The sequence below is a fragment of the Spermophilus citellus genome (genome assembly GCF_964194105.1).
Source record: "Spermophilus citellus genome assembly, chromosome: 5".
NCBI lineage: Eukaryota > Metazoa > Chordata > Mammalia > Rodentia > Sciuridae > Spermophilus > Spermophilus citellus.
In genome coordinates, this window is record NC_138186.1 from 121,170,682 (window position 1) to 121,197,263 (window position 26,582).

A 26,582-nucleotide genomic window follows, 5' to 3' on the forward strand; every position below is an offset into this window, starting at 1 on the left:
TATCTTAATTGTACAGTTTGTATTATGAATTTCAAAGACAAATTCTAACAAGATGTCAATCTTCACTGATACTAAGCTATAAAGAACAAAGTGGTAGCATTTCTATTATAGCTAGAAAAAATTATATTAAATACCTATCTTTTTTTTTTTTTTTTTCCTACTGGGACTGAATCCAAGGGTGCTTTACCACTGTGCTACATCTCTAATCCTTTTATTTTTTATTTTGAGATAGGGGCTCACTATGTTTCCAAGCTGGCTTTGAAGTTGCCATCCTCCTGCTTCAGCCTCCCAAGAAACTGGGACTTATAGTCGCACCACTGTTCCAGGCAGTAAATAGCTATCTTGAAAGCTGCAATCATCTTTCACCACTAAAACAAACTTTCATTTTTAATAAACAGACAAAAGGCAATCCAAGTACAATTTTTTAATAAAGATAATTACAAAAGATGGAAAAAATCAGCTCAGAAAGGCCAATTACTTCTTTAATAGATCAGTTTTTGACATAATAACTCACATCAATTTTAAATACTATCACATAAAGCATGGTGGAGAAAAGAAATTTTGCTTCATAATTAGAAAAACTCACAATAAAACTTGCCAAGAAAAACAAAAACAAAACAAAACAAAAAGCCATTTTGAAAATAAATACAGTCCATGCCAAAGTAGTATAAAATGAAGCCAGAAGTCTTCAAAGAGAACATTTTTTTTTGTCCCAGTATTTTCTCACTTTTTAAATGGTTTCCTAAAATTGGGGGGACTCTCAAATTCAAGGGTTGCTGAGTTGTTCCGATTTGGCTCTGTTGAAAGAGGTAACATGAAATATACTGATCAGATCCTGTAGGTTCATGTCAACAAACACATCAGCTGATAAAGCCTAAAGAGTAATTAATGCCTTAGTCTTTACAATCTATTCAAAGTTATTCTTCATTTATAGCACAAAATTATGTTACCAATAACACACGCTTTCTGACAAAAATCCTTGATTATGCTTTTACTTATAAATTGTTATTTGAGCCCAATGTTTAAGTTCATCTATTTCACACACACATACATCACACACACACACACAACTGTGCAAAAATTTGAGAACCAAGAAAACCACTAGTGCATACATTAAGGTTTACAGCATGTAAAAATCATTTACTTCAGATAAATTACATGCAAACACTGACTTTAGAAATTTATGTACAAGAATAAATTTAGATTATTTCGCGCAATTTGATAATGTTCTTATGTTCTAGTCCAGTACTTCGTAAGTATACATATGCTCTCAAATGTTTTTTATTTTTATGATATAATAAAAACTACTAGATAGGGAATACCATTTACCCTTTGGTATCTGTTTTTTCACCACTATTGTCCTTGGATTTATCTTCTTCCTTAACATCTAAAAGCAAAGACGAGAAAAAGATTAAAACCTATTGATGAATATAAAATATATATTTTGTTTTAAAATATACTTTAAAAATATATTTTTGTTTTAGTTGTACATATTCACAATACTTTTATTTTGTTTATTTTTATGTGGTGCTGAGGTTTGAACCCAGTGCCTCACATGTGCTAGGTGAACACTCTGCCACTGAGCCACAACCCCAGCCATAAAATATGCTTTTAAAATATAAAAAAACTCATATGCAATCTTGATATTCAAGAACTCAGTAATTAAATAAGCTTTGTGTTTGATGCACTACATGACAGAGGTTTAAGCTGTCAATGCAATACTGGGTTCTTTCCCTTTTTGAACTTTTTGTTCTATGGGATCACAGTATTATAGGTGGGGTAGATACTGTGAAAAATTCAGCATACAGACATGAATACAGCATTATGGGAGGTAAGAAAGGGTTACTAAATGAGATTTAAGAGGTGTCCTGAAGAATGAAGATTTTGCATGGACAAGAAAGGAGAAGTTATCTTCAATAGAGAAAAACTTCAAGGACTTTGAGGCAAGAAGGAACTGTTAAGATGGAAGAAGAAACTAAAGACCAATATGGCAGGAATACTGTGAGAACAGGGGAAAAGTTAGTTAGAAACAGAGTCTAAATCTCATTACTCCGACCTCTAGTTTTTAACCCTCATTAAATCAATACTGGAAGTTCACAATTTTAACACAGTATTAGTAGTAACCCTATAAACTTCAGATTATGAAAACAAATTATCCAAAATGTGCTGAAAATTTTCTTTAAATATGTAAACAAACCCAAGTTGTGATGAAATGACCTCATAAGGACATAGAAAAATATCCTCAGGTATCCCATAACTTTTAATATAAATATGTGTTGACAAAATGGATTTTCATAACATTCATTCTGCTTTTATCTATGTAAACTGTAATTCAAAAGTAATAAAAAGGGATGAAGAAGAAAAGGAATGGCCTTATATTCTAGGGTTAGATCTATAAATCTTTTTTTTATCTTTTACTTTTTTTTTAACACACATAATCGGGTTCAATGTGTTATGCATACACACATACAGATGCACTGATCAATTCCAACCTCCTTTTATCCACCTTCCCCAACTCTTCCTAAACTCATTAAGTATACATAAGTTTGAAAAATTTTCTGTTAGTCTTTCTTTTTTCTATTTTTTGAAGGGTTTTTAACAATTTATAAAGCCCTAAGAGAAGTCTATCAACAAACAACCTGGTTTTAAAAAAGGCATCAAAATCAGCAATAAAAGTACTAAGGAGCTGAATATTATCAGATTAATCCACCACTGGGCCAGTAAGATATTTAATGTTATTTTCATTTTTAGTTAAAACAGCCATAAAAAACACAAGCACCCTAGTACATTTATTTGGAAGAAAAGTTACAAAAAAGATAAAAGATTTAAAAATGATAAAATAAACAAAAAAACACCTAAAAAAAAAAAAAGGAAAAAGATAACATACTAACAATGAAAGAAAACAACTAGCTGGGTGTGGTGGTGTACAACTGTAATCCCAGTGGCTCTGGAGGCTGAGGTACTAAGCGACTGAGTTGAGACTCTGTCTCTAAATAAAATACAAATATTCTGGAAATGCAGGTAAAAGATAGTAAGAGCTTCTTGTTTAAAAAATTCAACTACCTAAATCTGACAGCATTCTGAAATATGTTAAAGCATCAGAAAGCAGTATCTCTTCACAGTTCAGTTCACAAATCCTTTTTTATATTTCCTTAGTTTTTGTTTTCTTCAATTTCTGAACAAAGTCTATTACATGACCATTTTCAAAATGATGAAACTAGTCTGAAGATAATGAAACTTTCTGTTTGACTTCCATTAAATTAGGTAGGTAAAAATTACCTCAGGATTTCAGTTGTTTATACACCACAAATGGAATTACAACCATTTTGTCTTCTTACTCAATTTATATAGATCATAGTACAATGTTCCCTATTTTCAACCTATGTCATTAAGAGAAGGAAATAAGGTCTCCTGTATTATAAAATCGAATGTAAATAGCAACATTTGAAAAGCTTTAATCAAAAGATATTTAAGAGTTAAACACAGTTTAAATGGGGAAAAAACATTATCTACCTTTCACATCCATCTGATACTTTTGTAGTTGTGATTTCAGGTTCTCATAAAAATGCTCAATCTTAAAAACATACATTTACCCAAAAGTAAACCTGACCTGCTTTTTTGTCCTCTGTTTCCTTCTTGTCTTCTTCAATTCTAGCTTTCTTTGCTCCTTTCTTATGATCAGCCACATTTCTACGCCCTCCTTCCCCTTCATCCTCAGAATCTGAGAATTCTTCATCACAAGCTATTCGCTTGTCTGATGCTCGAACTGACATATAAAAAAGATTTTAATATATTCTGGCAAAAAAAATTCACAATCATTACACCCATACAGATGCACAAAACAGTCACCACATTTAGAAGTATAAAAAATGCTTAAAAATTTTAAGTTTTGAATGGTTTGCTTAATACTAAAAAGTTAGCTTTGATCTATATAGATATAGTTCAAAGAGACATGAGAAACTTTTCAGGATGTCATTTGTTTTTTTTTTAAAGGCAAAACTTTGGAGAAACTGTTTTTTAAATAGGACAATGTCTTTACCTAAAAAGCAGCCCTCTTATTTCAGAGCTGAGAAATAGATAAAATAAAATATTCTAATAATAACAAAAATCTTAGATTGTGTATACCATTAGGCACACCCTTATGCTATAAACCTAACAATCCATCCTATTATATGTAATGAGAAGCTATAAAATCAAACAGAAGGTACTTGATGTTATCTAACTCATCCTACTTTGAACAAATGTAGTGTTTTCGATTATTCTCAAATTAAATAAGTGGCTCACTTTTGAAACTTATACTTTTCATTGGTGGTGACTGGGCTTTAACCCATAGTCCTGAATATGCTAAGTAAGTACTCTGCCAGTGAGCTATATAACCCCAACCACAGGAAACCTTGCAATTATATACATATAGTACTATTAAAAAAAAAAACAAAAAACTACTGACATCCAAACCAGGCTTTGATATATTAGACAGCTAAATCTATGTAAGATTAAAAATGGAGAAAATGTCAATAATATGTGTTCATGAAACAAGCCCTTTAGTGCTATTTTGGTATCATAAAAACCTTTAACATTATCTTACTAGAAATTCTCTTGTCTGGATCTTCTCCATCTTCGTCTCCACTGTCTTCATGAACAGCATCTTCTGGAATAGCTTGCATCTGGACACCAGGTGCATGAGGTAACATGCGCAAATTTTCAAATAAACGCTGTCTAAATTACACACATTGTTATTAGACAAAATTCAAGTCCTTTGAAGTTCCTCTTGCATGCAAATAAAAATATAAGCAAAAATACTCATGTTTTATCTAGCTTAACCAGTGAACTAAAATAATACCAACATTAAGCATCAATACTTTGCATGTATTTGATCTGCACAACTTACCAGTCAGACACTGTTTTATCCCCCATTTCCGTGATGAGGTAACATAAAGTCAAATGAACCTATGTAATGTCATATGGCTAGTCTTTGGTAAAGAGGAACCAATACCTGTGTACTACTATGTCTCTTGAACACTATATGGAGATAAAGATTTGAGAAAACGTGTCTGATAATAATGTAAATCAAACTTAGAGTGCCCCCCGCAATGTTAAAATGTATTTCAATTAAAAAATGATGAAAAGGGCTGGGGATGTGGCTCAAGCGGTAGCGCACTCGCCTGGCATGCGTGCGGCCCGGGTTCGATCCTCAGCACCACATACCAACAAAGATGTTGTGTCCGCCGAGAACTAAAAAATAAATATTAAAAATTCTCTCTCTCTCTCTCTCTCCTCTCTCACTCTCTCTTTAAAAAAAAAATAAATAAAAAATAAAAAAAAATGATGAAAATATTTTTATCTATGAAGCTCATACCTTTCCATCAAATTAAGAAATTAAATCAGTAATCTTGAGGTTTCAAACCCTTTTCAAGTTAACAAAGGACATTTCTAATGTATAAATTAAAATAAATCCACTCTAATTATTCTTCCAAAGCTTTTGTCAAGATGAAATTGTTAGCAAAATGATTCAAAGATTTCTTACTTTATCTTTTCCATATATTCTGGAGTATTCTGGTTTGTCATGTTTGAAGGACTAATATGCAGTTTGAAGTCGGGTCCAAAATATTCAAAGTAATCATTATATGGCAGCTCTATTAAAAACAATGAAATAAAGTTACATAATTAAAAGTTCAGTTTCCTTACAAAAATCATATGTAGAATATAGATACATGTAAGGAAATATTTCCATAGAAAATGTTCAAAAGCGAACGTAAAGTGAATGCTATCTTATTTATATAATTTTGGAATATAATCATTCATTCATCTATTTGTATTGACAGTCCATACAATACATATCCTGCAGTGTGAATACTTACCATTGGGAATCTCACAATCAAGGGCAACTGCGGTCTCATATGTCCAGCATCGGGCAACGTTGCGGATTGTGTATCCTCCTCCCCCAAGCATCAGTAACGGTAAGTTAAAAGTTTTTACAACTTCTACACATTTAGCATGACCTAAGACAAAAAAGATTTGGGTAATAACAAAATCCACCTACTCTAACAGTTTGAAAAATGAACCTTACAACAGTAGTAAATTCAAACAAAATTTTGCTTAAACAAAATGAGTTGAATTTAAATACTTTAAAAATAAAGAATAAAAATTTGAGAAATTTCTAGTCTAAAACTCCTTGCTAATCACTTTCCTTACACATAATAACAAATGAGGGTATCTTTAGTAAATGTCTGTGATAAAAAAGTCAAATATGTACTGGGCAGTCTGGCACATGTCTATACGGACAAATGACTTGGGAAGCTGAGGCAGGAGGACTACAAATTCAAGGCCAGCTTGGGCAACTCAATTAGATCCTGTTTAAAATAAAAAGGGCTGGGTATATAACTCAGAGGTAGCATACTCCTGGGTTTCATCCCTAGTATAGGGGGTGGGGGGAGGAGATAAGATTTTTAAAACACAAATATGTTCATTTGTGGTTATATGGGGGAGGGGGAAATCAGGCTATAATAAAACATTATATACAATCCAAATTGACTTTTTGTTTTGGGTACCAGGGACTGAACTCAGGGGCACTCGGCCACCAAGCCACATCCCCAGCCCTATTTTGTATTTCATTTAGAGACAGGGTCTCAAATGAGTTTGCTTGGTGCCTTGCCTTTGCTGAGGCTGGCTTTGCACTTGTGACTCTCCTGCCTCAGCCTCCTAAGCCATTGGGATTACAGACATGTGTGTGTCACCACCCAAGGCTTGAATTGACTTTTGTTTCCACTTTCCCCTGCATATATGTATAGAATATTTGGAAGGTTATAACACAAAGTTTAATTAAAGTTTTTTTTTAGATAGTGGAAATTTGCATAATTTTCTTAAATAATGAGATTATAAACCTAACATAAAAACTAAATATTTCCTCTGAACAAATATCATGCATGGTTCAATAATTTACAAGTTAAAAGTAACTTCTTTAGGCACATGATCATAAAGTAAGGAAAAAAGTTCCTCAATTATAAAAGAAATCCATGCATTTTGAAGAATATTTGGGAAAATAAGGTACAAAGAAAAATACTAACTACCTAAAACCTCATCATCCAAAGACATTTATTTATAAAGTTTAGTTGGCTGTTCTCTTCAGGTAATTGTAAAACGACTATTTTTATTAAGCATTCTTTAGTAGATGTATTACATGATTCACAAGCCAATCTTAATTGCTACTACAACAAAAAACAAAGGCTTCTTATAATCTGGATATTTGGATATCTGGATATTTTTAAAGAGAAAATAAATAAAACATTTACTTTTCCTTCATCCCAAAACTAGACAAAAATGATTTTTTAAAAGGCTAAAATTTGTGAAAATAAATGGGAGAGAACACAACACCAAGAGTATAAATGAAGGCAGAAGGGAGATGAACAAGAGGAAACAACTTTAGGAGACCTGAGAAATCCAAATAGATTCTGGCAGTAGAGAAATTTACAATCATATTTAAAACCTGCAATTGCAAATATTCTTATAAGCTTTATACAAATGAAAATGCTATCAGTTGAAATAAAATGTACATTTATTATTCTAAGAGTAACATGCTATGCTTTATTATCAAAGCATTACTTTAAAGACTTTCTGAAAGTCAACCCAAATTTTAAAAGTATGTATGTTAAAGGGTCTGAAGGCATAGGTCAGTGCTTCTCTGGCATGTGTAAGGCCCTAAGTTATTCCGTCCACAGTACCAAAAAAAAAAAAAAACCAACAAACACACATATCGTTCACTTTAGGAAGCACATATCCATTTTGAGGCAACAGATGGTTATTAACACTTTAAATTCCAACAATATGAAATTGCTGTTATTAAACCATTGTTGACCTACCAAGTACAGTAGCAAGCATAACATCAGGTAAAGTAGTTTTTAATATCTATATTTGATGATTCAATAAAATTTAGGCCAGCAATCACTCTGGAAAAGTTCTATTTGAGAACTCTTCACCACTTATGACAGAATTCAAAGCAGAATATCAACTTGCTACCTTAAACATTCCCATGGGAGAGAAAACTCCAAAATCTCATGATCTGCATGACAAATCATTTGAGTCACATACATTTTAAGAGTCTATTAAATGGACACTAGACATTCATTCCATAATGGTTATTTTGGTCTGGCCTAGATTTAATCATGTTGATTTCAACATTTGATCAAAATTTAATATGGTGTAACATTCCTCTTTTCCCACACACCTTTTCTCAGGAAGCCAGAAGACAAAGCAATCAGGATCTGTATAGGATACTCAGTCCAAATAGGAAGGTAAAAGTGATAGAATACTTGATGCATCTGAACATATGAAGATATTTAGACATTGGCTGCCTAATAATGAGTAAAGAGACAACTAAAAAAACCTTAGCAAAACTGAGCTATGAAGGAAATAAAAATCAGATATGGCGAAGATGTTGCTGCTGTAACTATTGATTATCACAACCAATATTCTAGTATGTAAAAGGGAGATAAGGGAAGAATTCATGTATGATGGGAACAAAGAAGTGAAGAGAGCTAAATCCTCTTTGTTCATAATGGGTAAATCAATATAAAAGGCTAAAATTAAAAATCTAATTAAGTAAGTTATCTGGAAGAAGGTGAAACCAAAATATAATCATCAAAAACACTGGAAATAACTGCTTCAGTTGGAATGGCAGCAAGCCTTTAACTATTCATGCATAAATGATAAAATAAAAAACACTTAATTGAAACAAGGTTAATTGAAGTCATACATACACCCCAGATAAGAAGCATCCATTTTGGTGTTAAAATGTCAGGTGAAAAGTAAAATGGGAACTTCTATGGAACTTCTTGGGAAGGAGAATTTTTTTTTTTTAATTTTTTTTTTTAAAGAGAGAGTGAGAGAGGAGAGAGAGAGAGAGAGAGAATTTTTTAATATTTATTTTTTAGTTCTCGGCGGACACAACATCTTTGTTGGTATGTGGTGCTGAGGATCGAACCCGGGCCGCACGCATGCCAGGCGAGAGCGCTACCGCTTGAGCCACATCCCCAGCCCAGGAAAGGAGAAATTTTTTGAGGGGAATACGCTTATCTAAATTTCTTACCTTTGACTGTTAGATTGAAGCAACCAAGCCTATCACCAGACAATGAGTCTGCACCACACTGTAATACCACAGCACTTGGCTGATACATCTCCATCACTTTTGAGATAATCTATATACAGAATAAACAAATATTAACACATCTCTAATAATACTTAAAATTCCATTTCAATTTTGAAAATAATTAATACTTACAGGCTTAAATATCTGCCCATATGACTCATCATCTATACCATCTCTCATTGGAAAATTGACAGCATAGTATTTGCCTTTTCCAGCACCAATATCCTAAGACACATAAATAGATCTTAGAGAGACTATTTCATAATAAAAAGCTTGACACACTTGTTTATAATATTTGTAAGATTAAAAGACCAAGTAAAAAAACCCAATTTTGAATTCATACTACAAGTTGAGATAGGAACGATGTAAATTGAGAAAATAATAGTAAGGAATAAAAATGTGCATGCCCCAATATTTACAGATTACTCATAAATTTTATGTTAAAGAACTCTTTCAATTAATCTGTAATGAAAGAAATTTTTAGTTAAAGGCACTATTAAGTTACATTACTAATATTAACCTAAGAACTTCATCATAAACAGAATAAATATGATGAGGAAGCAAAATTTAAATGCATGGAAAATACACACTGTGAGGACAACTGTCTATTAAGGCAGAATTGTTTATGATTAACATCTAGTATAAATTTACTTATGATGAAAGAAAGGGCCAGACTTTCTTGAAATTTTCACAGAAGTACACTAAAATATCACATCTGTTCTTTAGACATGAAATAAATTTTATTTTTACTTGTGTTAGTACTGCTCCAAACATTAATACCTCCTCAAACATTATACCTTCTCCTCAGGAAGAGCTGGTCTCTAGCTATACACATATGTATCTGTGTATGTATGTGTGTATGCACACATTTAGAAAAGATGGTATATCAGAGACATTTCTACAAAAGAGTGTTTTAATTGCAACACAAAAATATTGGGGATAATTAATTATTATGCATTTTAATCATATCTCTAGACGTATGAATTTGAGGCCAGGTGTTTAGCCCAGTAGCAGAGTGCTTGTATAACACATGCAGGGACCTGATTTGATCCCAGCACTACACACAAAAGTATGAATCCTTAGGATTACTAACATGTACACAAGTTCTTCCCCAATTTCTCACAGAATGATCTTAGCTCAAATTCATTTTAACAAAAGCACAGATTACATATCCCCAAACTCCTTCCGAGGTGAACAATATATTTACTTTGACTCAAAGATTTCAGAGTAAAGTTGGTCAGCACATCTCACCCTAACTAAAAGGTTGGCAACTCAAAAGATCTGCTACCCTCAATGAACCAAGCTTTGTCTCTAGCCTTTCTTATTCTATAATTGCTATTGATCACACCTCTATTTCTTTCTTCCATCTAGATTTTTCTCATTAAAGCAAGAAGAATTTTAACAATGGGAAGCTCACAGGCAGAGAAGGGAAATGTTTATTAAACTAATACCCAAAGATACACATGATATTTCATAGAAAGTCCGCAGCTACACATAAAAGATTACACTGCAAAAACACTATCTTATTCTTTCAACTTAAAGCATAAAGGGTTTTCGCTTGTCAACCACCAGGATCCAATGGTTGCAGACAACCATGTTCTATTGGTTTAGGGTTGTAGTTCTCAAACGTTGAGGAGAATTACCCAAGAGTTTCTAGGGACCACGAATGTGTACTTCTAATAGATTCCCAAATATTGCTTGTTTAAACCCATTATTTCCTTTTGCCCTAAATATGAACACCTATAAAAACCTAAATTGAGTAATTTTATAGGTGGTCCCATATGATGGGACATTATGGGTTTAAGGACCATTCTTTGAGATAAAATCAAGTAGGAAAGAAAGAAGCTGAAGGAACTAGAGTAACAAGGAGCTGAAATTATAGATCTGAAAATTTAAAAGTCAAATAATTTAAACTCAAACTAAATATCTGAACTCCTGTTCATTTTTAAGTTAGAAAAGATTTTATGGTAACATCCTATCTCCTACCCAACAAGCTTACTGAAATAGTGCCATCTTGTGGCCAAATAAAGAAAAAGCACACATGTAAAAAATAAGGCTTAATTTTGGTTGCTAAAATGAATGACAAATGGGGGAATGGGGGACACGGACCTTACACAAAATAGTTCAGAGTCAATGTTCAATACCATGCTAAGCAAATCTCCCACATAATCCATACTGAATTGAAAACAGCCATTAAATTTCTGAATAAACACCAACATGCAAGTAGTATGGTTCAACAAAACCTCTAATAAAGCTAACAACAACAAAAAAGTTTGTAGAAATGGAATTTGACAGTGATTTTCACATTTATTAGATGCAGGAGTATCAGACGAAAAAAGCATAATAGAAATAAATGTACTTAATGTAATAAACAAGGAGTACTAAGGTACTATAAAAGCTTTTACAGTCAATAGAAATGTAGACGACCACAGGATAACTTTGAAGATTCAAACTAAGCAACAAGAAAAGTGCTTTGTGCCCATACTTTGTGAATGTTCAAAAATAATTATTCAATCATAGAAGAGGGCAAAGAAAAAGGTTGTCTTAAACTCTCACTAAATCTTTGCTTATAGCCAAAAAAAGTGAATTCTAGCAGACATTACAACATATAAAGTGATTTAATTCTACATATAAGCTTCATATTAATGACTCAGGAAAAACATTAGTTCAAGTATAAGATTACTAACCTCCTAGGTTACTCATATTTATTCAGACAGAATTTGGTCTTACCCTCAAGTCTCCTGTGCCAGGAAAGTATTCCCCATACTTATGGAATGAAACAGTCATTACACGATCTGTGGTATAAAAAGCTTCTTCAACACCATCACCATGATGGATATCTATATCAATATATAAGACTCTCTGATGATACCTGAAAACAAGGCCAAATTTATATTATTATTATTATTATTATGGTTCTAAGGTGAAAAGAATTACTAGAAACTCAGGAAACTATAATTTTAGCTCTTGCATTCCAGAATGTTTAACCCTTTTCTTACTTTTCCTCCAGCCTAGATCATTCAAAGATCTAAAGTTAGTTTGAACCTTATACCTTTAAATCTCCCATTTGGGCCCAATTTAAGTGAAAAAGTATTTTTACTTGAGAAACTTGTCCTATTCTACATGCTTTAAAAATAGCACATATTTCTATATATTAATATTTATAAAACAGCACATATTCTATATATTCTATATCAAAGACTATACCATACAAGATTGTTACTTCAATTAAAATACCTCTCTATAGTAAATCTTCAGCATTATAAATAAAGGTCAGCAAGCTGTGCGTATAAGACAAATCTGGGCAACTGGTTTTTAATAGCTTTGAGCTAAGAATAGTAAATGTTTTACATTTTTAAATTGTTAAAAAACAGAAGTTGAAACAAAAATATTTTTGACATGTGAAAACTAAGACATTCTTTTTGCGTCCATTAAAAAAGTTGTACTGAAACATGGCCATGATCATGTTTATGTTTTGTCTATGACTTCTTTTGTCCTGAAACTGCAGTGCTGAACAGTTCTGACAGAGGCCATATATAGGACTTTTATCACTTCATACTGATGCTTTAGAGCACTACAAATTGCAGTGATGCATTTTTAACTCAAATATATTTTAGGAGCCATCATATCACCATTATCATGACATTTTATTTATTACCACTGCCTACCCATGACAGAAAAAGAAAAGGGTAAACTACTTCCAATGTTATCATTTTGAATACAGTGATATGCAGATTATTTTGTTATTGCATTAGATGACAAAACATTGTATTTCCTATAAATGATACCATAGCTAAGTGAAAAGAATACTATAAGTTGACATTATCAGATTAGGTACTCATGATACTCTCTACTCATAGAATATCAACATTCAGAAAACTCAGAAAATTTGAAAGCAGTATATCTCATCAAAGCAGAAATTCTTCACAAAAATGAAAAAATATAAATGAAGCTGTAGTCAAGGTTAAATTTCCAAATGGCTCATGTGTTAGAAAAGCAAGGAAAACTGTTTACCAATTCAATTAATTAAACAATATTTGAATTTTACCAGGAGGTAGAATTGTATCCAGACAAATTAAAATTGTTTAAGACTATCAGCCTTGTGGTCAAAAACTTGCTCAAAGAGGTGAAGACACTGGAAGGAACATCAATATTCAAAAAAACTAGGTGAACAATTTCAAATGGTTTGCTTTGGCTCTTGATGAGTCAAGAAGATGTTAACACAGACTCTACTCAGTTATGTTTACTAATTTAAGGAGTCAATACCAAGGTTAAGTGGCTGAAAATTAGCTTCTGTGAATAGTATGCATGTTGTAACTACAAGCAAGAACATTTTCAAAGCTGAGAATACAAATTTTACACAGTATAAAACAGAATCTGCGAAAATGTTATAATTGATGGTAAAAAAATATCTAATTTTGTTAATCTCCTAATTCCTAAGCACTTTCATTAGTTTCTTTCTCAAACTGTAGTCAAGAATGACTTAAAAAAATATATCCTTCAGCAACTTAGAATGTTATTATCAATTAGTAGAGAACAAGCCCTATCCAGATGTGGAAGCCAGGCTAGACTCACTCAACAGGTAAAAAAAAAATGCCCTTAACACAAGTTTCGAATTTTCAGCCTCAAATTAAAACTTGAAACTATTAGGATATAAAATTCCCAAGGTTATATTACTTTTCATTAGTTGAAGCAGTAACAAATATAAATTGTCAAAACTACTTCTAAAAGGGTACTTAATGGTAGTTTTAGACATTTATACAATGTATTGCTCACTCTAAACACAAGGACTGGATAAATTTTCCTATCCTATCTTTCCTTATTATGAATTTGTAGAAATTCATCATATCAACCTACTATCATTTACTTGATGCTTTTAAAAATTCTTTTAAATTTTGTTGCATTTTAATGAAAACATTTTATCACAGAAAAAATTATCAATGCAAATTAACTTACTTTAGTAATTCAAGGATGGCAAGCACAATATCATTAACATAACAGAACCCTGATGCTTCTGATTTCTTTGCATGATGTAATCCTCCAGCCCAGTTAACAGCCATATCAGTTTGCTGTCGATTTAGCTTCACAGCCCCAGCTAAAAAGTAGAAAGACATATAAAATAAAAAATTAAGAGACATAAAAAGCCTATAATTAAGAACATGCTATGTATAAGCAAAAGAGTCTTAAATCATAAGGGATAAGAATCACTGTATAGGACACTAAAAAGAAGTTTCACTTCTGGTGTTTTCCTATAGCCATGACCTGACTAAATAGTATGCGTGGGAGTAACAATGACCATTAGGGGGAAAAAAAGCCTTTAAATGGAAAACTTAAACTTTAACCAAAATTTCAAGTCATTACAATCATACAACATGGGGAATTTGAAGACAATCACAGTTGCTATACTCTAGACTGAAGGAAGTATATGTGGTTAGGCTTAGTTCTAGGTGTAATGCAATCAGGAAGTGACAGATTCATTAGAAGTTGAGGCCCAGTAGGTGATTTTAGGTCGTTGGAAGCAGGCCCTTGAAGACCCTGGTCCCTTCCTCTTTCCCATATAGCCAAGAGGTAAATAAGCTTTCTCCCCTTAGGGCTTTGTTACCACAGGCACAAAGCAATAGGGCCAGTCATGAACTGAAACCCCTAAAACTTCGAGCCAAAACAAACCTTTCCTTTTTCTAAGTTGATTATCTCAGGTATTTTGTTAAGTGATGGAGGGCTTATTAACACAATATTCTACCATAACCACAGATTCCTTTTTAGTATCAAAATCCACTTCCGTACCAACTTCTGCTGTAAATGAATAACTCAAAGGGTACATAACCATATTTAGGTCAATTTTAAATATGAATTGAGACACTTACCAACTGAGCCACCAGTGGAAAGCTGACAAAACTCAAACAGTCCATCAAACACTGGACAATCTTCTCCAACATTGACTGTAGAAGACGAATTTCATTGCATTATTCAAATTAATGAAAGCTCTTACTTATAAAACTTTCCTACAAATACTTTTATTTCATGTAATCATAAAACATACTTTATAGTAGTAATCTAAAATTTATAATTTTAAGACATACTTCATTATTTTACTCAAGGCAATTAAAGTTTTGTGAAATATCATGAATCTGTTCAGAATCATTTGTGAAATATTTCTGCTCTATTAACAAAAATCCATTATTTTTCAAAACACGAAAGCTCTTTGCTTTTATTTAATTAAAACATAGGCTTAAATTTTCTGGATAGTTCTTAAACATAAAACAATCAAGATTCTAAAAATTAAGTTAATTCTAATTAATTTATGACAACCTTAAAACTTAGGGCACACATAGCATCCATAACTTTGAAATTTATCTTTTAATGAGTTAACAACAACAACAACAAAATAACAGTTGGTTGGCTACATCCACGGTTAACCTTGCTCTTGAAAGATGATTAAGAATTAACTAGGTTTGAGAACCAAGATATTGAAGGAAATGGCACGTAAGGTAATTACAGATATACAACATATAATGATATACTTAGTTCCTTAGTGCTGACAGAATAAAAGGGATAAAGTAGATTCATACAACCCATTCACATTCTACCCATACTCCAAATTATAACCTTTTAAAGAACAAGCATTATAAATAAATTTTAGGGATGGGGATGCAGAGGGATGTAGTTTAGTGTTACACGTGATGCCTGGGTTCAATTCCCAAGTACCACCAGGAAAAAAAAAAAAAGAATAAATTTTAGTTCATTACTGCTCAGATATAATCATAATTTAACTCACAATTTTATAAATTTTAAATTGGTCCTGATTTAATCCACGGGTTACCCTTGACTCTAGGTATGAATCTCCTCTTGGGAAAAAAAATCATGAATAATAACGCATCACTTATAGTATCTTATTGAATCATACTAGATAATCTATGGTAGATAGATGTGTGAAGTACTATGACTTTGTGAGACAGCTAGTAACTACACTTAATATAATCATCACTTTAGTCATCAATAAAAACACTGATGAAAATGAACTGCAAAATCAAACATTTTCCACCAACACTGTGATCCAACCATTTTAGGATTTTCTGCATTCTATCTTCAAATCAATTTGTTACCAATCTAAGATTAACAATAAATTTCTTTGAATTTACAAATGACAACAGTAGTGGAAAAGAATATCTCAACAAAGGTGAAAACAAAACATGTATTAAAATGTAGGTTTACTAAAGCACATAAATAGCAGACAAAAGTTGCTTACCATGGAAAGACTAATCAAAGTATACGTATATATTTTTTGAAGCAAAGGAGTACATTCTCCCTACCAATATCCATTATCTATATCTCAAAGTTATCATGGGAGCAAAATAAAAAGTAAAATACCATCTGAACTGCCATTTGTATAAGTTTGTTTTTAAACATAGCTTCAACATTATTGTACTGACTTGTCAAATCAATCAATCAATCAATCAATCAATCATCATAGTAATAATAGTAATATTTTAAATCTCCAGGAAAAAAAAATACCGATTTCTGTAACTTTCTCAAGCTTCTAAAACTATTCATTTACGTATACACACACACACACACAGACATACACACACACACACACACACTTTACATAAAAACTTACATCTCTGCATTTGCTTACTATACTCAGACATATTATCTGGTCTTATTGACCGTAGAAATTTGATATACTCATCACTGTGATATTTTGTCATTTCCTCAGCAGTGGCTTTATGGGGTCTCTGTAAAGAGAAACAACAGTCAGAACATTAGAATTACAAGTGGTTATATCAGAATTATCAAACAAAATATATAATTTTCTCTAATAGCCTCTTTAAAACAACTATGTCTGCCAGAATAAAACAGATTCCAAAGCTAATCAAAACCATTAATGGGTGCTTTAGGGAACAGTAATCAATACCAAAGCTAATTCAAACTCCTTTAGAAGCACTAAATATAGTATGAACTATGAATTAATTACTCCTTTTTTTTAGTAGAAATAGGTCAAACTCATAAAGTCAAATCCATGTTTATAAACCACTTTTCTCATTTTCTACCACCAACTTTGTTCTATGAACACTGATTTTATCAATGAGCTCCCAGAAAGAGACTCATTCTCAACTCTAATTCTTCACTTAAGATCTATCTTTTCCTTTGCTAACTTTCTTCTGAAGAGCTCAGCTGAATATCATATTTCTATAAGGCCTCCACATATCCAAACTGCCTTCTTCATTTAAGGCACCTATTGTATTTGTACTCTGCTGGCTATTAACACAGTACTTCACATTTATTATATAAATATTTGTAGGATTAATTTCTTGTATAATGCTTTTGTAATATTTCCAGGTCTACTCTTTTCAGTACCAAAGGCAGTTTAACAATTATTCTAACAGTAAAATTTAACATGATCCACCAAGTTGTGCTCTGGAAACAGGAAAGCCTAGGTAGGAATTGTTTTCAAAAATGCTTTAAAAAAGTAAACGAATGGAGAGGGAGGAAGAGGATATTGTGCTAAGCAAAATAAGCCAATCCCCCCAAACCAAAGGCTGAATGTTTTCTCTGATATATGGATGCTAATTCACAATGGGGGTTGGGGGTAGGGAAGAATAGAGTTACTTTAGATTAGGTAGAGGGAATGAAGGGAGGGAAGGGAGTAAGTGGGTAAGAAGGATAGTAGAATGAATCAGAGACCAGTGGGATTCTACATCATGTACAACCATAAGAATGAGATATTATTTTCCATGTATGTATGATATATCAAAGTGCATTCTACTGTCATGTATAACTAATTAGAACACATTAAAAAACTACATTATAAAAAATGCTTTAAAACCGAGGAAAAAGTGCATTCTACTGTCATGTATAACTAATTAGAACAAATAAACTACATTATAAAAAAAATGCTTTAAAAACGAGGAAAAAAGGGGTTATTGCCCCCATACTGTTTCCTTTGAGGAATAATAAAAAAATAGTTTTCTTCCATACCTTTTCTTCTTCTAATTGCTTTCTCCAAAGGGGAAATATGTCTCAAAGTACTAGTTTAAAAAACAAAAAGCTAAATATTTACCAAAATTTGCACTCACATATATTTCCATTTTCCTGTATAAACCATAATTTAACAGCAAGTTATGAGTCATGCGGATTCTATGAGGTTTCATGGGATGTCCCTGTCCATAATAATAATTTCCAATATCACCTAAAATAGAAAAGACACAAATTAAACAATACAGACAATGGAATCTTCATAAATTCTGTGAATTTATGTATGTTCAACAGTAGAAGTTGCTTACCACTTAATAAGATTTATTAAATTATTAATGATCTTAAAATTAGTTTTGCAACTTTCAAACTCTATTAGGAAACTAAGATATTATGTCACTTTTACATGCTGATTATTTCATTATTATATTGTTTGTTTATAAATTAAGAAAAGCATTCAATGGGGGTTGGGATTGTAGTTCAGTGGTAGAACACTTGCCTACCATGTGTGAGGCACTGGGTTCGTTGGATTCTCAGCACCACATACGAATAAACCAAATCAAAGGCCCATCAACAACTATAAATAAATAAATAAATAAATAAATAAAAGCTTCCCTGATTTTTATTTCCCCAAATATTTTTAGAATTCTCTTGCATATTCAGATACTCAGGATAAATTCTATAAGTTTTGGGGCGTATAATTTAATTTTTCAGCAAATATTGCTTCTTGGATGATATACCAGCACCCCAGAAACTCTTAATATGTTTTCATGTATATTTATTTTAAAATATGCAAGTAGCAACAAAAAGATTTTTGTTAATCAACCAAATTTCAATAAAATTAGTATTTTTAGGTAAAGTTCTAGTTTCTTGTAAAAAGCAATAAGAAAGCCTCTAAATATGTACTATTTTTTTGAAATATAAAGGGTGTTTTTTGTTGTTGTTGTTACTAGGAATTGAACCAAGGGCACTTTAGTACCGAGTTACACCTCCAGTCCTATTTTCTTTTTTATTTGTTTTTTTTTTTTTTTTTTTTGGCAGGGGCTGGGGGGGGATGGTGGGTGCGGGGGTGGGGAAGATGACATGGGACCTGGGATTGAACTCAGGGGCACTCCACCACTGAGCCACATCCTCAGCTCTATTTTATATTTTATTTAGAGACAGGGTCTCACTGAGTTGCTGCTTGGTGCCTCACCATTGCTGAGACTGACTTTGAACTAGTGATCCTCATGCCTTAGTTTCCTGGAGCCACTGGAATTACAGGCAAGTGCCACACCCAGATTTTCTTTTTAATTTTGAGACCAAATCTCACTAAGTTACTGAGGCTGGCTTGGAATTTGTGACCCTTCTGCCTGGAATAGGGGAACTTTTTAGGACAGCCTTCATCGAATTATAAGTTATTTTCAGCTCTGATTAATGTTTAAATAAGCAATTCCAAAATTTTGTTTGGATAGTTAAACTGATTTTAATGGCTTAAAGCTTATCATTTCAATATAGGTTTAAATATTAAAAGCTAGGATAAAGAATGCTTTGGACTCACTTTTCAGAAAAACCCCAAACTTTTGTACTCTCCATCTTCTTGATAATAGTCCATGATGAACATTCAGTTTTATAAAACCTATGCTTTTAATAATCCAATATGTTGGCATCATACCTCTGACCTACTGAACTTCATTTTTGACACAACTCTTCCAACAATTCATATATACACAGCTGTTCAAAGGTGAGGCCAACTTTATAAATATAAGTATCAACAACAAAGCTAAGAAATAATAGAGACAAGTCAAGGAGGACTACGGTGCTATGAAACACTCGTCTGCATTTATCACAACTGAAAGGCTGTGAACTCCAAAACAAAGTAATCAAAATCTGCCATATTGCTCTGTTCTACCCAGTGGCTGTACAAACATTTCTTTCAAAACAGCTTGGTCCCATCAGATTGTTATATATAATATATATAAAAAGTCAGAGTTACAAAGCATCATGTACCTAAGTTCATGCAAGGAAGATATTTCTAAGTTATCATCACTACCAAAGGAGATAATTAGAAGAATAAAGTCCAATCTTCAGAGAACTTGCATCTATCTCTAAGAATTGCCAAGATGAATTTTGTCTCTAATATTTACCAACATCTTAAAATCAAACACTTTAATTAACAGGCATACAGAGAATCCAATGGAAAGCCAGAAGCTCCAATAATATACAGAAAGATGATGACACTGACAGTTTCCCAGTGTATTTGAAAAACAAAAAAATGATAGCAGTAATTGTCATTTCCTGAGTATTTGTCAGAAGCACTATTCTAAGCACTTTACATGGATTACTTTTTAATCTAGTAAACTAAATTATGATATAGGTAACATTATCATTTCATAATTGCAAAGAAATGGGAGATGCAGGCAAGTAAGGTAACATTACTAAAGTCACAGCTAGTTAAGTGGAGGAGCTATCTTCAAATTCTGAAAAGGACAGCTTACAGGAGAATAATGGTACAGCCACTAGAAAGAAATGGTAGGAGAACCAAGTTAACAACTAAAGGATACAACATGGAATATAAACACCAAAATCAAAACTCTGGGTCTTTAAAGAAATGAAGAAAAGAAACTACCTACTTCAGTGTAATTTGTTACTAACAGGGTCCTCAAAATTTTCCAATAAGGTTCTCTGACCCAATTTAGAGACTCTAATCCTACCAAGAATACACACAGTTTAAATGTCAAGTTACAAATACTGTTTCATCAAGAATTCCTCCAAAATATAAGGGAGTTATGAAAGAACCAGTTCTAACTTTTTCATGCTGAATGCCACACCTCAATTACCAAGATGGCTGTTTTATAAACATCTAATTCTTAAAAAAAGATAAAATGTCTTTTCCAAGTTTCATCAATAGCAGTACATTAATTCAGGTTAAGCTTTTGATTCCAAATGAGTTACAAAAAAATAACTGAAGATTTTTAGATCATTTTTGGACTCAGGACTGTGAAATGTGCCTCCACTCCTGAAAGTAACTGACTGAAAAAAACAAGATGGGAGTAGGGCGGGCAGAGAGCAACAAGTAAAAAAAAAAAAAAAAAAAAAAAAAAGCTATTGTATTATTTTTGTCTGCTCCGCAATACTTAGTCCACTATCAGGCTTAGCACAACTGGTCCCTCCTCCTTGAAAAACCTTGATTCTGTGTTTCTAAAATACCATTTTCTGATTTTATTCCTACTTCAGGTCCATGCTTCCACAAACTTTTAAATACCAGGATTTTCTCAAGTTCTCTCTTTCATTTAACAAAATCAAGAGCCTACTATATGCCAGGCAGGCACTGTTCAGAAACCTGGGTACATGAGTGAATGAGTTCTGCCCTAAATCTCTGAAGAATGAGCTCTGAGTCCTTTTGTCTACCTACACTGTCTCTTTCAAAGCCTCAATATTTTACAAGCTATCAAATGCAAAATTTCTACAACTAGTCTCTCCCCTCTGGGTTCCAGGCTATTTTCATGTGAAATAAATACAGATCTCAAAACATAAGATGTTCAAAATAAAGCCCTGGATTAGTCTTCCCAATATCTCAATTAGTGGTACCAAGACCCACCTAACTGCTCTATCCAGAAATCTAGGAGCTATCCTTTACTCTTTACCACCATTTCCCTAGCTCCAGCCCTATTTCCAATCCATTAACAAGCTCTATTAGTTTTACTGTCCAAACTCTCAGATATCACTATATTTTATGTGGACCAACATGTATTCAATTCTTGCTTCTAGCCTACCATCTACCCATTAGGGGTATGCTCTCTACTTAAAAAACTTCAAGAGCTCCCACTCACTCCTTGAATAAAAGTCAAAAAAATCTCTTACCACAAAGTCTTCTCTGGCCATTTACTGCCTAGCCCTGCACCCCATAATTCCCCATGACTTCTTGCCTGTTTTCTCCTTGATATGCCAAGCTCTAACCCAAGGAGAAACTCTGGCCCACTGTCTTCCTTTAGGTCTTTCCCGGTCTGACCAATTACTCTATCAAAGGTCTCCTTTATTACTAAGATGTAGACTTTTATCTTCCTCTTAAGATATAATCATTCCCTCACCAACTATTAGATTTATCACCATCAAAAGTTTTTATTAAGAAAAAGACATAATTACTAATTTTTGTTATTGTTGCAGAAGAAACTGCAAAAAGAAAAAGAAAAAGTCTTCAGATTCCAGGTGCTAATCTTTTGGACATTGTAATTAGAGTCAATGTAGAAAAATAAAGTGGTAGACTGATGGAATACTACTGTTTTCATCTATAAAACCGACAAAATACCTATCCATAACTCACAATGGTTATAAGAATTTAAAGCTTATATTACAATGGGGAAACACAAAATTAAAGCCATAGAAGCAACAGGAAGAAAAAAAGTAATAATTTGCCGATGAAGTGAAAACTGAAGGAAGTAAGGAAGAAAGGAATTTGGGGAAAGAAGATTCAAGCCTAGAAAATCTCGAAAAGTTCTAACTATATTTAATAACTATGTGCAATTAATAGAATTTATGACCTACTACTATAGTCCATTCAGCATTTTTTCCCTCAAGAAACAATTATCCATTTTATAGAAAATAAAGATTTGTAGCACAGCTAAGACCCTATGCAGCTATATTAAAGGCAATCTAGTAAAACATTGGCAGGGGTTTTAAGTAAAAATGTCAGAAAATCCCTTGCAACAGCTGGCTGCCTAGTAGAAGTCCTCTGCTAGAGTAAATCAGGAGTACACTGGGAGGTATGATCTTTGTAATTGTTATAGTCTATCTTTGTATAGTGTTGAGTGTTTTTCTCGGAATCATCTGTTTCCAAACATTTTGATTATGCACCCCCATAAGAGGAAAAAAATAAAAGCACAAAGCAATTTGTGCTTAATTATATAAATTATATAGGTATCAATCCTACTACACTGCATACAACATAAAACACTAAATGTGATAGGCCTTAAGCTTAATTCAAAACAAAATACAGTTAACATTCCTAAAGTATTAAAAATACATTACAATTAGAACCCAGCATAGTTTCATTTGCCACTTACATTTAAATAGATGAAAATCACATCACTTTAAGGCCAGAAGGGATTTTAGTGACTATCTAATTAGTGGCATATCATTTTGCAAATTATCAATATAGTGTAAAAGATGACTAAAGTTTAGAAACGTGCCCTTGGAAACTCTGAAGGCATGAGTCAATATCCAGAGTATGAACTCTTTACTTTTGTTCAAAGATCTATCATCCACAAATACCTGAAGGTTCACTTGGGACCAGCATTTCAGTGATTTAAAGAGTACAATACTGAAGACTATAAATCATGGAGAGAATACATCTACTTTTATAAGTCCCTTTTATTGAAAAGCACAAAGTCTCAATTCTCCGAGTTGCCAAGAGGCTCAGAGTGTACTTACCAGCCCCAGAAAGCCAATAGTTCTATTCCCACACTCTATACATAACCTATAGTCACAGAACTTACTACATCACTCCTTTTCTCCTTTCTTCTTCTTCCTTTATCAACAAGTTAAAACCAATTAATCTGGGATACAAGATTATTCAGACCCTATTACCACTGATACTACCTATTCTCAGTCCAATCATCTTTACCTGAAAGTATAATACTTTGATATAAAAACCTCTTGCATCTTTTTCAAAATTAAAAAAAAAATTATGGCTACTTTTATAACCCAAGAAAGCAGGGTTTTTGGGTAGTGAACATAGTTTAGTATGCTATCACACATTAATTAGCACGATTACACCTATTCAATTGAATAATAATAATTGTTAGCCCCCCCCAAACCTCAACATTCCAAGTGTAAACAACTAAAAAGCCAATTTAAAAAAATAAGTTAAAGAAGTACCAAAGATAGGAAATAGATAACCCACCAGAGATTTCCAAATTGTTAGTTATACATCTGGCTGCTGACCATCAGGGAAAGTCGTTGATGGGGCTAACATATTGATTCAACTATGATCACAAAACATTTAAAGTATCTCCACTCTGTTCATTGGCCTGCATCCTATTCCTGGAACCAGTGCCTGCTCACTCTCCCTCAATAAAGGCTCACCACACTTGGGAGCAGGAAGAAATAGCTACAGAGAAAACTGCTACTCAGGTATACCTCCTAGTTCTGCAATTCAAACTTCATAACAAGTTACAAGCAATTTACCCCATCAGAGCCTATCACTGCCAACAGTAACTGGCATTCCAAAAAAAGCCTGAGTACTAATTTCCCCATTTTGTTAAACCTCTTTTCTTTACACCAAGCTTTAATAAAAACAAATCTCTAAACCTTAGAAACAATATAAATTTTAAAACTTAAGTTACATATAGGTTATTTCCTTTCCAATTTGATCAGGGGACTGCAGGCAAAGGTTTGCCATTAATCCAAAACATGCAATGAAATGCATGTTAAAAACAGACATGGTCTCCCATTTCTACACCTCTACATTGGTATGATTTCAATCAATTTAACACACATATATGGCCTTTTCAAAAAATATTTTCTACAACAGGGTTGTAAGATTTTAGTTTTTCCAATAAGTGACACAGTGGCTTGACAATAGGCATAAGATTATCATTGCCAAAAGAAGAGATGGTATGACCATTTTTAAGTTAAAGTTAGGCCTAATCCTCTAGGGTCTACCCATTTCTCTTTTATGTGCGATTCCAATACACCAAATGACAGAAAGACCTCCAAAATTTGTATTGCTTTGTAAAGTCAGACAGGATTATCAGGTCATTAAGGCAAGCTAGCTTCTTTGTTGAGTTTCCTTACTCCACCTTTCAAGGGTAATCTATTAGTCCTATAAAATTTGTGAAACAGATTACTACTCCACTTGGTATATAACTAAAGCTGATATAGGAAACAGGTTTCACAAATTTAATTTCAGAAATTTAAATTTCAGTGCTCACACTCCAACTGAGAACCCTCAAAATTAAAATTATCTGACTGCCATAATTCACTGTATTTTGAGTTCAAGCTTACCTGATTAGACTATTTAGTCTTGTACACTACTTCTCAAAAGTTTTCCTACACCAGGATTTCCACCACCTTGCCTAAGCTCTCCCAAACCTACAGAGCAGGGTATATATTTCCTGATCGAACAAAGAGCAACAAAGAAGTGGGTGGTAACCACCTCCCATAGAGGCAAGCCAGGACCCTTCGAGTCAGATCTACCACACAAGCAGAAACCGCTCCTCCAGGTTTCCCTACCACCGTCTCTTACTTCACTTGGGGACTACCTACCTCAAACTCGAAAACCTAATTGTTACCGAGGAAGTGCAGCCCTTTCATTTGAGTCCTGAGCAAGTGGCGCTCAAAGAACGAGGAGAACAAAGGGTAGGGATGGAAAACACGGGTGTGAGAGCGCCACTCGCCGGAGTTGGGCCCCCACCCTCAGTAACTCCTCTCCAGCACCGACCGGTGGCGGTGACCGGGGTGAGGCTGGAAGGGTGAAAGACGATGCTGGGCAGACAGAAAGCTGGGGAAGTGCTCGGAGCCGGGGAGCTAGGGGGAGGGGAGAGGTACCAAGGGGCGGAGCTCTCCCGGCCACCAGGCTTTGTGTAGTCGCGGCTGGGGCTGAAATTTTGAGTCTATGGATAAGGATCGGGTACAGGAGGCCGAAGAGGACTCCCAAACCTGCCGTCTTCTCCCCGCGACCACGAAGCCATGGTAGGCCGACGCCAACCCCGCAGGCCGGCTTACAGCACCGCCGCAGGGAAAGGCGGCGGCAGGCCAGGCGCCCCTATTCCCGCCCGCAGGATCCCAGCAGCCGCTCCGGGAGGGGGATCTCCCACTGACCAAGTCGGGTGGGGAATGGGTTAAGATGCGGCCAAGCGTCGGTCCCTCCTCCTTCCCACCCCTCAGCACCAGCACCCACTCGCGACGGCCGCACGGCTCCAGGCCAGTCGCCTCTGCCCTGCCTGCCCACCCTGCCGCTCGCCCGGACTCTCACCATCGTAGTAGTAGCAGACTTTCTTCTTGCCGCCTCCTTGACTGTACGCCATGGGCTCCCGGGCCACCGCAGCCTCTGGGCTCCGGCTCCTCCTCCTGCTGCTGCTGCTGCTGTTGCCGCCGCTCGGCGGGGAGAAAAGGGCTGGGGGGCGGGCGGGGGTGGCAATCCCGCGGGGAAGGGCAGGTCGGAGGGAGGAGAGGAGGAGCGCCGGGAGGGTTCGGTACCGCCCGGCCTAGGGGCCGAGAGAGCGGAGAGGGGGGTGGCAGCAGCGCCAACTCGCGACACTGGGGAGGGGGAGGGGGCCGCCAAACCACCTCTGGAGGCCGGGGGGAGGCGGGATGCGTCCACTGTGGCTTCGACGGGGGAGGATGGAGTATGGCTGGAGAAAGAGGCCGCTTCGGATCTGGGACAAAAGTTCTTTGAACAATGAACAACCTGGGGATGGCGGCACGGTACACTGTCTTTTTATGAGAAAAGTGGTAAGCTTTCGCTCCGTTGATAGATAAAGGGAGC

The 26,582-nt window shown here is 34.3% G+C and overlaps 1 protein-coding gene across 1 annotated transcript; it reads right to left on the reverse strand.

The window, feature by feature from the left end:
* Nucleotides 1–409: 409 nt before the first annotated feature.
* On the reverse strand, nt 410–26,349 carry HDAC2 (histone deacetylase 2). The gene is made up of 14 exons (XM_081294506.1): nt 26,070–26,349; nt 18,220–18,332; nt 16,761–16,878; nt 15,007–15,081; nt 14,099–14,237; nt 11,873–12,014; nt 9,275–9,367; nt 9,083–9,191; nt 5,859–5,999; nt 5,525–5,633; nt 4,586–4,716; nt 3,611–3,766; nt 1,330–1,387; nt 410–797 (listed from the first exon to the last, which is right to left on the reverse strand). Exons 1-14 carry the CDS (start codon nt 26,119–26,121, stop codon nt 767–769), a joined length of 1,467 nt encoding a protein of 488 aa, XP_081150632.1. The 5' UTR covers nt 26,122–26,349; the 3' UTR covers nt 410–766.
* Nucleotides 26,350–26,582: the final 233 nt, after the last annotated feature.

Coding starts and splice junctions, on each gene's coding strand:
- HDAC2 (XM_081294506.1), bottom strand. CDS start 26,121: ATGGCGTACAGTCAAGGAGGCGGCAAGAAGAAAGTCTGCTACTACTAC. Junction 6,000..9,082: donor CTTCAATCTAACAGTCAAAG/GTAAGAAATTTA, acceptor TTTTTGTCTTAG/GTCATGCTAAATGTGTAGAA. Junction 1,388..3,610: donor AACAGAGGACAAAAAAGCAG/GTCAGGTTTACT, acceptor CTTTGCTTTTAG/ATGTTAAGGAAGAAGATAAA.